This window comes from Mesoplodon densirostris, chromosome 2 (genome assembly GCF_025265405.1).
Source record: "Mesoplodon densirostris isolate mMesDen1 chromosome 2, mMesDen1 primary haplotype, whole genome shotgun sequence".
NCBI classification, from domain to species: Eukaryota; Metazoa; Chordata; class Mammalia; order Artiodactyla; family Ziphiidae; genus Mesoplodon; species Mesoplodon densirostris.
Window position 1 is genome coordinate 103,618,391 of NC_082662.1, and position 16,201 is coordinate 103,634,591.

At 35.6% G+C, this 16,201-nt stretch overlaps 1 protein-coding gene across 2 annotated transcripts in view; it reads left to right on the forward strand.

The window, feature by feature from the left end:
* Nucleotides 1-16,201, forward strand: part of SYCP1 (synaptonemal complex protein 1) — a 183,178-nt gene that overhangs the window by 27,548 nt on the left and 139,429 nt on the right. For both annotated transcript variants that reach the window (XM_060086663.1, XM_060086670.1), the window contains exon 11: nt 7,981-8,089. In XM_060086663.1, coding sequence (XP_059942646.1) covers nt 7,981-8,089 — 109 coding nt within the window. The remainder of the gene's footprint in view (nt 1-7,980; nt 8,090-16,201) is intronic.

Below are 16,201 nucleotides of genomic sequence, written 5' to 3' on the forward strand. Positions count from 1 at the left end.
TATTATTTTGTGAGAAGTTTTGTTCAGACAAAAACCTCATAAAATACAAAGATGATGATGATTGACCCCTCAACCCACATTCTGCAGTTTATTTTGAAATACACTATTTATGACACCAATGAAGGGGAACTAAAACATTCTTTTGCTTCTTTCTATTAATGACACATAGTGCGAGACTTGAAAATGGTGAGTCTGTGTTCTTTTGCAGTCACAAGAATGTTGATTTCAGATGATTATTATGCCAACTTTAACAGTTTCAAGCCTTCTGAATCCAGAATGGAAAATGAAATATAGAAAGGAATCCTCGTCTCTCTACTTCCCCCTATTTTTCCTGAGTTTTTATCTGACTTGCCACAGATACCTTGTAATTATAGATAATAAGGATATCTACTTGAACAGTAATGGCAAATGTTAATTGAAAGTACAGAGAAGATTCTCAGTTTTCTTTAAGTTCTGGTTAAATGATAGAATTCTGATTTATGTGTTATACTTCAATCTTTTGAAAGAGTTAACAACTTTTTCTGTATTTTAACTATTTTTAAAACCAGATTTCTGAAAGAAGGAGGTCTTCTTAAAATTTAAAATTGTGCTTGTTATTACAGAACACAAAAATAGAATAAAGTGCGAAGAAGCTTGTTGGAATCCTGGGTACATGAGCAGAGCTTACAGATTTGGGGGGTTCCCTGTAAAATTATGCTGTGGCCAGCTAGTGTTTTTGTTGGGGGACTCCTACATGTCATTATTTGTAAGGCTTTTTTTTTCTGGAGTTCTCCAAATTCCTGCCTGGGAATGTAAACTTTGCTGATGGCATTTTGGGGCTGGGTTGGCAGGGTAGGAAGGACAAGCTGAGTCTCATCATTCCATATGCTGACTTCTCACTTATATCCTTTGTCTCCACCCCTTCCTGTGCCTGGAATACCCAGGTTTAGAGATTCTTTTTTTCAATTTGATCATACCAGTGTCTCTTATAAAGATGGAGTAGGTTGGTTCTCTGACTACATTGGCTTTCAGGGAGTAGAGTCCAGGGAAGGAGGGTTAAGAGGGCCTAGGGAGGTCTTACTACTCTTTGCACACTTCCAGTCTCCTTATACTTAGTCTCCTGTTTCATACCTACCTTCCACAGTGTCTGTTGCTTCTAATTCTTGAAACATTCTGTTTCTTTGGGATTGAATTATTTTGCTTCTCATTTGTAATCTTCCCTGTGTAGACTCTTAGTTTTTTTTTTTAATTTTTTTTAAAAAATTTATTTTTATTTATTTATTTGGCTGCGTTGGTTCTTCGTTGCTGTGCACGGGCTTTCTCTAGTTGCGGTGAGTGGGGGCAACTCTTTGTTGCAGTGCTCAGGCTTCTCATTGCGGTGGCTTCTCTTGTTTTGGAACACGGGCTCTAGGTGCACGGGCTTCAGTAGTTGTGGCACATGGGCTCAGTAGTTGTGGCTCATAGGCTCTAGAGCGCAGGCTCTGTAGCTGTGGCGCCTGGGCTTAGTTGCTCCACAGAATGTGGGATCTTCCTGGACCAGGGCTCAAACCTTTGTCCCCTGCATTGGCAGGCAGATTCTTAACCACTGCACCACCAGAGAAGCCCCTAGACTCTTAGTTTTGACCTTGCTTTTCTATGCTAAATCATTTTCTGTTCCTTCTAACTGCTTTCCTTTTTTACATGTTGTGGTTTGGATTATAGAAGTCTTTTTTTTTTTTTTTTTTTTTTTTTTTTTTTTTAGTTTCTGCTTTATAACAAAGTGAATCAGTCATACATATACATCTGTTCCCACATCCCCTCCCTCATGCATCTCCCTCCCTCCCACCCTCCCCATCCCTCCCCTCCAGGCAGTCACAAAGCACCGAGCTGATCTCCCTGTGCTCTGCGGCTGCTTCCCACTATCTATCTACCCTACGTTTGGTAGTGTATATATGTCCATGCCTCTCTTTCGCTTTGTCACAGCTTACCCTTCCCCCTCCCCATATCCTCAAGTCCATTCTCAAGTAGGTCTGTGTCTTTATTCCCGTTTTACCCCTAGGTTCTTCATGACATTTTTTTTTCTTATATTCCATATATATGTGTTAGTATACGGTATTTGTCTTTCTCTTTCTGACTTACTTCACTCTGTATGACAGACTCTAGGTCTATCCACCTCATTACAAATAGCTCAGTTTCGTTTCTTTTTATGGCTGAGTAATATTCCATTGTATATATGTGCCACATCTTCTTTATCCATTCATCCGATGATGGACACTTAGGTTGTTTCCAGCTCCGGGCTATTGTGAATAGAGCTGCAATGAACATTTTGGTACATGTCTCTTTTTGAATTATGGTTTTATGCCTAGTAGTGGGATTGCTGGATCATATGGTAGTTCTATTTTTAGTTTTTTAAGGAACCTCCATACTGTTCTCCATAGTGGCTGTACCAATTCACATTCCCACCAGCAGTGCAAGAGTGTTCCCTTTTCTCCACACCCTCTCCAGCATTTATTGTTTCTAGATTTCTTGATGATGGCCATTCTGACTGGTGTGAGATGATATCTCATTGTAGTTTTGATTTGCATTTCTCTAAAGATTAATGATGTTGAGCATTCTTTCATGTGTTTGTTGGCAGTCTGTATATCTCCTTTGGAGAAATGCCTATTTAAGTCTTCTGCCCATTTTTGGATTGGGTTGTTTGTTTTTTTGCTATTGAGCTGCATGAGCTGTTTATAGATTTTGGAGATTAATCCTTTGTCAGTTGCTTCATTTGCAAATATTTTCTCCCATTCTGAGGGTTGTCTTTTGGTCTTGTTTATGGTTTCCTTTGCTGTGCAAAAGCTTTGAAGTTTCATTAGGTCCCATGTGTTTATCTTTGTTTTTATTTCCCTTTCTCTAGGAGGTGGGTCCAAAAGGATCTTGCTGTGATTTATGTCATAGAGTGTTCTACCTATGTTTTCCTCTAAGAGTTTGATAGTTTCTGGCCTTACATTTAAGTCTTTAATCCATTTTGAGCTTATTTTTGTGTATGGTGTTAGGGAATGATCTAATCTCATACTTTTACATGTCCCTGTCCAGTTTTCCCAGCACCACTTATTGAAGAGGCTGTCCTTTCTCCACTGTACATTCCTGCCTCCTTTATCAAAGATAAGTTGGCCATATGTGCGTGGGTTTATCTCTGGGCTTTCTATCCTGATCCACTGATCTATCTTTCTGTTTTTATGCCAGTACCACACTGTCTTAATTACTGTAGCTTTGTAGTATAGTCTGAAGTCAGGGAGCCTGATTCCTCCAGCTCCTTTTTTCGTTCTCAAGATTGCTTTGGCTATTCGGGGTCTTTTGTTTTTCCAAACAAATTTTGAAATTTTTTGTTCTAGTTCTGTGAAAAATGCCAGTGGTAGTTTGATAGGGATTGCATTGAATCTGTAGATTGCTTTGGGTAGTAGAGTCATTTTCACAATATTGATTCTTCCAATCCAGGAGCATGGTATATCTGTCCATCTGTTTGTATCATCTTTAATTTCTTTCATCAGTGTCTTATAATTTTCTGCATACAGGTCTTTTGTCTCCTTAGGTAGGTTTATTCCTAGATATTTTATTCTTTTTGTTGCAATGGTAAATGGGAGTGCTTTCTTGATTTCATTTTCAGATTTTTCATCATTAGTGTACAGGAATGCCAGAGATTTCTGTACATTAATTTTGTAACCTGCTACTTTACCAAATTCATTGATTAGCTCTAGTAGTTTTTCGGTAGCATCTTTAGGATTCTCTATGTATAGTATCATGTCATCTGCAAACAATGACAGCTTTACTTCTTCTTTTCCGATTTGGATTCCTTTTATTTCCTTTTCTTCTCTGATTGCTGTGGCTAAAACTTCCAAAACTAGGTTGAATAAGAGTGGTGAGAGTGGGCAGCCTTGTCTTGTTCCTGTTCTTAGTGGAAATGGTTTCAGTTTCTCACCATTGAGGACAATGTTGGCTGTGGGTTTGTCATATATGGCCTTTATTATGTTGAGGAAAGATCCCTCTATGCCTACTTTCTGCAGGGTTTTTATCATAAATGGGTGTTGAATTTTGTCGAAAGCTTTCTCTGCATCTATTGAGATGATCATATGGTTTTTCTCCTTCAACTTGTTAATATGGTGTATCACATTGATTGATTTGCGTATATTGAAGAATCCTTGCATTCCTGGAATAAACCCCACTTGATCATGGTGTATGATCCTTTTAATGTGCTGTTGGATTCTGTTTGCTAGTATTTTGTTGAGGATTTTTGCATCTATGTTCATCAGTGATATTGGCCTGTAGTTTTCTTTCTTTGTGACATCCTTGCCTGGTTTTGGTATCAAGGTGATGGTGGCCTCGTAGAATGAGTTTGGGAGTGTTCCTTCCTCTGAAATTGTTTGGAAGAGTTTGAGCAGGATGGGTGTTAGCTCTTCTCTAAATGTTTGATAGAATTCGCCTGTGAAGCCATCTGGTCCTGGGCTTTTGTTTGATGGAAGATTTTTAATCACAGTTTCAATTTCAGTGCTTGTGATTGGTCTATTCATATTTTCTATTTCTTCCTGAGTCAGTCTTGGCAGGTTGTGCATTTCTAAGAATTTGTCCATTTCTTCCAGGTTGTCCATTTTATTGGCATAGAGTTGCTTGTAGTAATCTCTCATGATCTTTTGTATTTCTGCAGTGTCAGTTGTTACTTCTCCTTTTTCATTTCTAATTCTATTGATTTGCGTCTTCTCCCTTCTTTTCTTGATGAGTCTGGCTAATGGTTTGTCAATTTTGTTTATCTTCTCAAAGAACCAGCTTTTAGTTTGGTTGATCTTTGCTATCGTTTCCTTCATTTCTTTTTCATTTATTTCTGATCTGATCTTTATGATTTCTTTCCTTCTGCTAGCTTTGGGGTTTTTTTGTTCTTCTTTCTCTAATTGCTTTAGGTGCAGGGTCAGGTTGTTTACTCGAAATGTTTCCTGTTTCTTAAGGTGGGATTGTATTGCTATAAACTTCCCCCTTAGAACTGCTTTTGCTGCATCCCATAGGTTTTGGGTTGTCGTGTCTCCATTGTCATTTGTTTCTAGGTATTTTTTAATTTCCTCTCTGATTTCTTCAGTGATCACTTCGTTATTGAGTAGTGTATTGTTTAGCCTCCATGTGTTTGTATTTTTTACAGATCTTTTCCTGTAATTGATGTCTAGTCTCATAGCATTGTGGTCGGAAAAGATACTTGATACAATTTCAATTTTCTTAAATTTACCAAGGCTTGATTTGTGACCCAAGATATGATCTATCCTGGAGAATGTTCCATGAGCACTTGAGAAAAATGTGTATTCTGTTGTTTTTGGATGAAATGTCCTATAAATATCAACTAAGTCCATCTTGTTTAATGTATCATTTAAAACTTGTGTTTCCTTATTTATTTTCATTTTGGATGATCTGTCCATTGGTGAAAGTGGGGTGTTAAAGTCCCCTACTATGATTGTGTTACTGTCGATTTCCCCTTTTATGGCTGTTAGTATTTGCCTTATGTATTGAGGTGCTCCTATGTTGGGTGCATAAATATTTACAATTGTTATATCTTCTTCTTGGATCGATCCCTTGATCATTATGTAGTGTCCTTCTTTGTCTCTTCTAATAGTCTTTATTTTAAAGTCTATTTTGTCTGATATAAGAATTGCTACTCCAGCTTTCTTTTGATTTCCATTTGCATGGAATATCTTTTTCCATCCCCTTACTTTCAATCTGTATGTGTCTTTAGGTCTGAAGTGGGTCTCTTGTAGACAGCATATATATGGGTCTTGTTTTTGTATCCATTCAGCCACTCTGTGTCTTTTGGTGGGAGCATTTAGTCCATTTACATTTAAGGTAATTATTGATATGTATGTTCCTATTCCCATTTCCTTAATTGCTTTGGGTTCGTTATTGTAGGTATATTCCTTCTGTTGTGTTTCTTGCCTAGAGAAGTTCCTTTAGCATTTGTTGTAAAGCTGGTTTGGTGGTGCTGAACTCTCTCAGCTTTTGCTTGTCTGTAAAGGTTTTTATTTCTCCATCAAATCTGAATGAGATCCTTGCTGGGTAGAGTAATCTTGGTTGCAGGTTTCTCTCCTTCATCACTTTAATTATGTCCTGCCACTCCCTTCTGGCTTGTAGAGTTTCTGCTGAGAGATCAGCTGTTAACCTGATGGGGATTCCCTTGTGTGTTATTTGTTGTTTTTCCCTTGCTGCTTTTAATATGATTTCTTTGTGCTTAATTTTTGACAGTTTGATTAATATGTGTCTTGGTGTATTTCTCCTTGGATTTATTCTGTATGGGACTCTCTGTGCCTCCTGGACTTGATTAACTATTTCCTTTCCCATATTGGGGAAGTTTTCAACTATAATCTCTTCAAATATTTTCTCAGTCCCTTTCTTTTTCTCTTCTTCTTCTGGAACCCCTATAATTCGAATGTTGGTGCGTTTAATGTTGTCCCAGAGGTCTCTGAGACTGTCCTCTGTTCTTTTCATTCTTTTTTCTTTATTTTGCTCTGCATCAGTTATTTCCACTATTTTATCTTCCACCTCACTTATCCGTTCTTCTGCCTCAGTTATTCTGCTATTGATCCCATCTAGAGTATTTTTTATTTCATGTATTGTGTTTTTAATCAATGCTTGATTCATCTTTAGTTCTTCTAGGTCCTTGTTAACTGTTTCTTGCATTTTGTCTATTCTATTTCCAAGATTTTGGATCATCTTTACCATCATTATTCTGAATTCTTTTTCAGGTAGACTGCCTATTACCTCTTCATTTGTTAGGTCTGGTAGGTTTTTATCTTGCTCCTTCACCTCCTGTGTGTTTTTCTGTCTTCTCATTTTGCTTATGTTACTGTGTTTGGGGTCTCCTTTTTGCAGGCTGCAGATTCGTAGTTCCCGTTGTTTTTCGTGTCTGACCCCAGTGGCTAAGGTTGTTTCAGTAGGTTGTATAGGCTTCCTGGTGGGGGGGACTAATGCCTGTGTTCTGGTGGTTGAGGCTCGATCTTGTCTTTCTGGTGGACAGGTCCACGTCTGGTGGTGTGTTTTGGGGTGCCTATGGCCTTATTATGTTTTTAGGTAGCTTCTCTGCTAATGGGTGGGGTTGTGTTCCTGCCTTGCTAGTTGCTTGGCATAGGGTGACCAGCACTGTAGCTTGCTGGTCGTTGACTGAAGCTGGGTGCTGGTGTTGGGATGGAGATCTCTGGGAGATTTGGATTATAGAAGTCTTGTGGTTTCATGGAAGATGAAGTCCATCTTTGTTGTTTTCCTGGTTATTTTTTGGGTGATTTGAAGATGAAAATGGGCCATAGAGGTCTTTCTGCCATGTTGAATCTGCTAGTCTTCAGTCTTTCTTTATGAGTTTATCTTTCACCTTTTCTTTACATGCACTCTGTATTCTAGCCATCTGAATATTTTCAGTTCTCTGAATAGAAGCATGATCTCTTGATCCTTTGTGTTCTCATACAAGTCTAGAATGTTCATTTCCCCTGCAGCCTGATTAATTTGTACTTGTCTATCAAGACTCAGTTCAGTTCTCTGAGAAGGATTAATTTTTGCTTACCTCCCCCAGGACTGATTTAGGTGTTCCTTTCTTGATTCCTATAATATTTTTGTCCTATTACTAATAATATTCAAGTATAGTTGTTTGTTTCCTGGTCTAGGCTGTGAGTTTCTTGAAGGTGAGTTCCATCATCTCTGTATATTCAGTGTGTATTATGGTTTCTGGAACAGATTAGGTGCTCAATAATATTTATGGAATAAGTGAATGAGTAGATTTCAATATATAATCTTCTAAGTGATAACTTAAAATGCATACTGTAATATTGGGTATATTGCATTAGTTTGTTCATTCCTTCATCCAATAAATGTTTATCATGCAGGCACATACTAAATGCCAGGCACAGACAGCTAAAAAGCATATAAGCAAGTACATAAAATAATCACAGATAATGATAAATGCTAAGGTGTCATATTTAATTTTTCATATTTATAATGTATTATTTAAATATTTCATTTTAGGTATCACTGCTATTGATCCAAAGTACTGAGAAAGAAAATAAAATGAAAGAGTTAACATTTCTGCTAGAGGAGTCCAGAGATAAAGTTAATCAATTAGAGGAAAAGACAAGTAAGTATTTATATAAGAAAATATAAGAATGTCTTATGTATTCCTCTTGTTATGTTTTAAATTTAGCTTTCATTACAAGTTTTTTGTAATGCTTTCTAATGCTGTAATTCTCCACCTAGATTGGAACAGTTGGAGGAGGGAATAATAGTCACTTAAGAAGATTTTTCCAAGTATATGTGCTCCTTTTTTCCCTTTTCATACTGTCACCTTTTTCAGAGTTTCAATAAGGTGCTCCATGAAAACAAGGATCTTTGTCTTTTTTTGTTCATTGATGCATTCCAAGTGCCTGGCATATATTAGGCACTCAAACATCTTATAAATAAATGAATACTCTGGGAGCACTATGGAGGGGATTATTAATTATTCTTGGAGCAAGGCATTTAGAAAAAATTGTTAGTTAAACTAAACCTTAGATGATTAAACGTTCACTAGACAATGAATTGGAGGAGGGAGTGTAGGCAGAAGAAATGGCTTGTGCAAGTCATGGAAGTGTGAAAATTAGGGTATATTTGAAACACTGATTGGTGTGTCTGTATATTTGAAATACTGATTGGTGTGTCTGTATCTTAAAGAACTCAGGTAAATGAGACTGGAAAAAAATGTTTGGATCAGATTATGAAGGATCTTTAGTGTCATGTAATGTTTAGACTATCTTATTATTGAGTATTTTTCAAACTTGTTCAACTAGTAAGTCACTTGAAAGGTATACACTTTGTGAAATACTATGTCCCTTTCAGAACATCATAGAGATCTTGTGACATTTTTCACCTTTCTCTTAAAAATGTGGCAAATAATTATCTAGTTCATGCTAACCTATGCCTGCTCATTTCACCTTACTGTCACTACTATATCCTATACTCCAGATATACTGAAATTGTTCAACTTCCTTACCTTTTATGTTCTTCCTATGTCACCATCATGCTTTTGGCTACTTACTCTGTCCAAAATGAACCTCCTACCTCGTCTCCAAATCCACTGGCTAAATTCTAGTGAACTCCTTATTGTTAAGAGTGGCTTAAGCATTACTTGTGTGTCTCCTGTGACCATGAGTGCCTTGAGGGCAGGCACTGTGTCTCACTAAATATCTTTGTAACTCTAGTGCCCAGAATATTGCTATGTATATATAATAGGAGTTTAATAGGTGTTAGGATGAATGAATGAATATTTAATCTTATATAAACTGGAAACAACTTATTGGTAATAAATAACATACAATGTGATTCTGCAGACTCATAACCACTGAAATATATTCATTTAAGTTACTTTTCATTGTTTCCCATATGTATGTATCTTCCATTTGTTTTTCTCTTTGTTTCAACTTAGAGATCTTCTATTGACCTGTTACCTAACCCTGCCTTCTGCTGTGTCTAATTTGGTTTTAAACTCATTTACTGAATTCTTAACTTTAATCATATTTTTTCCTTCTAAATTTCCATTCAATTATTTTTCTTAAGATTCCAATTCTCTGGTTAATTCTCCTCTTTTAAAAATGACATTTCATCCTTTTTGAATATATTAATCATTGATATTTTATAGCTATTCTCTTTTTATTTCAATATCTGGCTCACCTGTTGGTCTGTTTCTTTTTAAAAAATGTGATAAAATACATATAACATAAAACTTACCATCTTAATCATTTTTAAGTGTACAGCTCAGTGGTGTAGATACATTCACATTGTTACGCAGTCATCACTAGTATTTATCTCCAGAACCCTTGCAACTCTTTTCATGTTGCAAAACTGAAACTCTGTACCCATTAACCAGTAACTCCCCTTCCCTCCTCCCCTCAGCCCATTCTACTTTCTATTCCTTTACTGTCTTACTTTTTAGTGATTTGCCCTTATCTTTAGGTGTGCCCAGTAATTTTTTGATTGAATTCCATACATTGTTATAAGAAAAGGTAGAGGCTCCGGATGATATTGTCTTCTGTTTGCTAGGGAGAAATTGGGAGTGTGGTGGGCTGATTACTATAATGCAATTAGAGGCTGAGCTGAATGAAGGGAAATAGTCAAGTTTATGAGGTTTTTTGAGTGTTCAGTTTTGTTTCTTCAGCTCTTTGACACCCAATAAAACTATGCTCTTTTTTTTATCCCCTGGCAGTGGCCCTCTGCTGGGACCAAGCCAGCATTTAGACCTCTTGCTCATACCCAGAATCAGCAGATGTCAACTGCACTTTGTCAGTTCAGTTATCAGGAGTTCTTTCTTAGGAATCTTAGCCTCTTTTGTCCTTTCTGTTTCGGTTTGTTTCGTGTTTTCTAGTTATTTTCAGCATGAGAGTTGTTCTGTTACAGACAACTTCACTCTGCCTGGAACTATCCATTTATTTATTTATTTATTTTTTGTGGTACTTGGGCCTCCCACTGCTGTGGCCTCTCCCATTGCGGAGCACAGGCTCCGGACGCGCAGGCTCAGTGGCCATGGCTCTCGAGCCCAGCTGTTCCGCGGCATGTGGGATCTTCCCGGACTGGGGCATGAACCCGTGTCCCCTGCATCGGCAGGCGGACTCTCAACCACTGCGCCACCAGGGAAGCCCTGGAACTATCCATTTAAATGAATTATGATCAGCTAATTTTTATTTTTAATATTTTCTTGCTATTACCTAATTTTTGTCGCTTGCCAATACTTGTTGCCTGCTAAAGAGTGTCAGTGATCAGAGATTTAAGAAATAAATTTAAGGGGAGAAAATTTTGATTATTTTCTTTCTGTGTATTAAGAGTACTATACTTTTAAATAGGGTTCTGTTTGGAGGGGGTTTGGGTTTTTTCATGAGGCCACATATCATTCATCCTTGATTAAAACCCATTACTTTTTTTCATTCTCTTATCAACGTTGGCTTTTCTCCCTGTCTTAACCTCCTATTGTTCTTCTACTTTCCAAACTTTGTCTTTGAAACCCTTGCTCTTCTTATGTAGCATATAAAAATTTTTTCCCTCAAAACCTATTAATGAAAGTTTTCTTTACCTTCTGGCTTTAACAAATTTGAGGTCTCTGCTTCCTCTGCTATCCTTTTGAATGGAAGCTGCACATTGTCCTACATTCCATGTATAATGCAGTTGGAAGGCAGTTGGAAACTTTCTTTTGGATGTATATTACCACTTTCAAACCATTACTCATTCTTTCATCTGTTCAACTTTTATTAACCTCCTTTCTATTCTGTGTCAGACACAAAGCTAATTATGGGGAATGCAATTATTTATTATTGCATCCCTCCTTTCTGGAAGAGAATTACTGTCAAAGAGTTTTATAATGGATATTGACTTAGCAAATGTGCTTTTTTTTGGCATATATTGATATTGTCATATGTTTTTTTCTTTAATTTATTAGTGATTATTTTCTAATGTTAAACCTAATTTTCTAATATTAACTTTTTATCCCTGGTTATGAATCTACTTTTATTATTATTTTTATGTTATTTTATTCAATTTTACATATTGTTTGATTAAGGTTATTTTTAGGACTTTTTTGGCATCCACATTCATAAATTAGATTGGTTTGTAATTTTTTTTCTCATACTTTCTTTACCAGATGTTAATATTGAGTATATCCTAGCCTAAAAATGAGTATAGAAGTGTTTTCTTATTTTGTATATTCTGAAAGAGGTTAAGTATGGTTTGGGTTATTTCTTCCCTGAATGTTTGGTAGAATTCACTGGTCTAGTAATCTGTCCTAGATTTATTAATTTTAGGGGGAGTGATTTTTAAATTTCTGGTTTCATTCCTCTAATGGTTTGGAAATATACAGATTTTCTATATCTTCTGGAATCAGTTTTGTTCCATTAGTTTTTTCCTAGGGGTTTTTGCTTTTTTTATAAATTTTCTAAATTTTTTTGCATAAATTTGTTTTTAGTTTCCCTTTAGTCTTTTTAATATTTTGGCTTTGTAATCTTCTCTAGTGTATGTTTGATTTCTATTTCATTATATTTGTAATCTTATCATCATTATTTCCTTCCTTCTACCTACTTTGTGTTTATTTTTCTAACTTCTTCAGATAAATTTTTAGCTTATTTATGCTTATTTTAATATATGCATTTAAGTCTGCAATATTTTCTCTAAATACTGCATTAGCTGTATCTCACACTTTTAATATATGTTCTTTTAATTATTGTTGTGTTAAAAGTATTTTATTATTTCCTTTGGGATTTCTTCTTTGATCATTAGGTTATTTGGAAATGTACTTATTTTTCAACCAGATGGTGATTTTCTAATTGTTATAAAAAATAGATTTATAGCCTAATTGCATTGCATTTTCTATAGTTATTGGCTGGAATATCCAAAAATGTGTACTAGATCAAGCTGGTTAATCACTTGTTCAAATACTTTGAATTTTTGTGGATTTTTTTGTCTGATTCTCTATGAATTATTAAAAGTAACATGTTAAAATCTTTTATTTGCTGATTTTTAAATTTATTCTTTTATTTCAGTTGGTTAGTGTTTTCTCTATTTAGATACTATGTTTTAGGTGCATACAGATTTAAAAATGTTATATGTCCTTGGTGAATTGTATTTTTTTTATCATTATGAAGTGAATCTATTTATCTTGGTAATGCTATTTGTCGTAAAATTTTTTTCCTTATATTAAAATAGCTCAACATGTTTTATTTCTGACTTCGTAGCTCTGGGATGAATACCCAGGAGTGCAATTGCTCAATTGTATGGTAATTGCGTATTTAGTTTCAAAAGATACTGACAAACTTTTCCAGAGTGGTTATAACATTTTATAGTTTTACCAGCTATGTGTGTGCCATCCTGTGAGAATCTGGTGTTGTCAATTTTATTTTAACTATTCTAATAACTGTGTAGAGGTATCATGTGGCTTTAATTTACATTTCGCTGATGGCTGATGATCTTGAACATCTCTTAGGTGCTTATTTGCCAGTTAATATCTTCTTCAGTAAAATCTCTCTTTGTGTCTTTTACCCATATTCTAATTGGATTATTTGCTTTTTTATTGTTGAGTTTTCTTTATATATTCTAGATAATAGTCCTTTGTTAGAACTGTGGTTTGCAAATATTGTCTCCCAGTCTGTAGGTTGTCATTTCATCCTCTTTTAAAACTGCATATTTTTAATATCTTTCCAGTATAAAATCAAGGTCTATATCATTTGGTAAATGTTACATCTTATGCTATAATTTCCTAATTGGCTTATACATGTATTATTTATTTATTTATTTATTTATTTATGTCTGCATTGGGTCTTTGCTGATGCGTGCGGGCTTTTCTCTAGTTGCGGCGAGTGGGGGCTACTCTTCATTGCGGTGTGAGGGTTTCTCATTGCAGTGGCTTCTCTTGTTGTGGAGCATGGCCTCTAGGCACACGGGCTTCAGTAGTTGTGCCACATGGGCTCAGCAGTTGTGGCTCGCGGGCTCTAGAGTGCAGGCTCAGTAGTTGTGGTGCATGGGCTTAGTTGCTCTGCGGCATGTGGGATCTTCCCAGAGCAGGCTCGAACCCATGTCCCCTGCATTGGCAGGCGGATTCTTAACCACTGCGCCACCAGAGAAGTCCCTACACATGTACTTTTAATAAATAATCAATTCCAGTGTTTTCAAACAAATTATACATTAAAGTGCCTGTTTTCCTGCACACTTGCTAAAACTGAATGTAGTAATTAGTTTGTACAAATGTGATGGGTGAAATATATATTATAGTAGGTTTTAATTTGCAAATATATGATTTGTAATGAAATTGTGCATCCTTACCTGTTATTACAGATATTTCATTTCTTTTTTGGGAATTATATTTCTCCTGCTATTTATAATAAATTGTCTTTTTACTGAGTTGTAGAGGCTTTCTATATATGTATGGTATTAATCTTTTCATTTTTTAACTGCCTTTATTGTTAACTTTCAAACTGCCTATATTATTAAATGTGAAGTGAGTTTCTTATAGCCAGCTTGTAGTTAGAGAAAAAATTCTGTCAATCTCTTTTAATTGATGTATTTAAACCATTTAAACTTATTGTAATATGGGGATATATGTATACATATAGCTGATTCACTTTGTTGTACAGCAGAAACTAACATAACATTGTAAAGCAGTTATACTCCAATAAAGATATTAAAAAAATTAAAAAAGAAATTAAATTTAATGTAATTATTGATATGTTAAGGCTTAAGTCTGCCTTTTTCGTTTCTTTGATTTTTGTTTCTGTTTTCTATTTTCTGCCTTCTTCTGTGTTACTTGAAAATTTTTTAGAATCCCATTTTGACTTATGTATATGTTTTTATGTGTATTTCTCTATAGATTTTTTAAATGACTGCTCTAGGTATCTTACGTATTTTATATACCTATATATTAATGCAGTCTACTGGTGTTGTCATTTTACCAGTTCCAGTGAAGTAGGGAGCTTTCCTCCCTTTTATGCTTTTACTCTCCCTATTTATGATATAATTGCCTTAAATATTTCCTTTACATACATATAGAACCACATGAGGCAGTGTTATATATATATTTTAAATCTTTATTGGAGTATAATTGCTTTACAATGGTGTGTTAGTTTCTGCTTTATAACAAAGTAAATCAGTTATACATATACATATGTCCCCATATCTCTTCCCTCTTGCATCTCCCTCCCTCCCACCCTCCCTATCCCACCCCTCTAGGTGGTCACAAAGCACGGAGCTGATCTCCCTGTGCTATGCAGCTGCTTCCCACTAGCTATCTATTTTACATTTGGTAGTGTATCTATGTCCATGTCACTCTCTCACTTTGTCCCAGCTTACCCTTCCCCCTCCCCGTATCCTCAAGTCCATTCTGTGGTAGGCCTGCATCTTTATTCCCATCTTGCCCCTAGGTTCTTCATGACCATTTTTTTTTTTTTTAGATTCCATATATATGTGTTAGCATACGGTATTTGTTTTTCTTTTTCTGACTTACTTCACTCTATGACAGACTCTAGGTCCATCCACCTCACTACAAATAACTCAGTTTCATTCCTTTTTATGGCTGAGTAATATTCCATTGTATATATGTGCCACATCTTCTTTATCCATTCATCTGTTGATGGACACTTCGGTTGCTTCCATGTCCTGGCTATTGTAAATAGAGCTGCAATGAACATTTTGGTACATGACTCTTTTTGAATTATGGTTTTCTCAGGGTATATGCCGAGTACTGGGATTGCTGGGTCGTATGGTGGTTCTATTTTTAGTATTTTAAGAAACGTCCATACTGTTCTCCATAGTAGCTGTATCAATTTACCTTCCCACCAACAATGCAGGAGAGTTCCCTTTTGTCCACACCCTCTCCAGCATTTATTGTTTGTAGATTTTTTATGATGGCCATTCTGACCGGTGTGAGATGATATCTCATTATAGTTTTGATTTGCATTTCTCTAATGATTAATGATGTTGATATAATATTTTGCTTCAACCATCAAATGCAATTTAGAAAACTCAAGAGAAGGAAAGCTCATTGTATTTACCCATATTTTTGTTTACCATGTTCTTCCTTCCTTCTTGATGTTCCAAGTCTCCTCTTTTCATTGTTTCCTTTCTGTTTAGAGGACTTCTTTAGACATTCTTTTACGGTAAGTTGGCTTGCAGCAAACTCTCTTAGTTTTCCTTCATCTGAGAATGTCTTGATTTCCTGAATGTCTTTTTTTCTGAAAGATATTTTTGCTGGTTAGAATTCTGGTTGACAGTTCTTTTCTTTTATAACTTGAAAAATATTGTGCCACATCCCTCTGGCTTCCATGATTTCTGATAAGAATTCCATTGTTATTCTGATTGTTTTACCCTGTATGTAAGATACCTTTAAGATATCTTTTTTCTCTGGCTTCTTTCAAGATTTTTTCTTTGTTTTTAGTTTTTAGAAGTGTAAATATAATGTCTTGGAATGTATTCTTTTGGTTTATTCTTTTTGAGGTTTGCTGAGCTTCTTGCAACTGTAGGTTTATGTGTTTTGCCAAACTGGGAAAATTTTAGCCATTATTTCTTTGAGTACTTTTTCAGCCTCATCCTTTTTCTCTTCTCAGGTACTTTGATTACATGAATCTTAGATCTTTTGTCATACTCACACAGGTCCCTGAGGCTCTGTTAATTTTTTGAAAACTTTTAAAAGAGCATTTTTAGGCTCACAACAAAATTGAGAGGAGGGTACAGAGAATTCCCATAT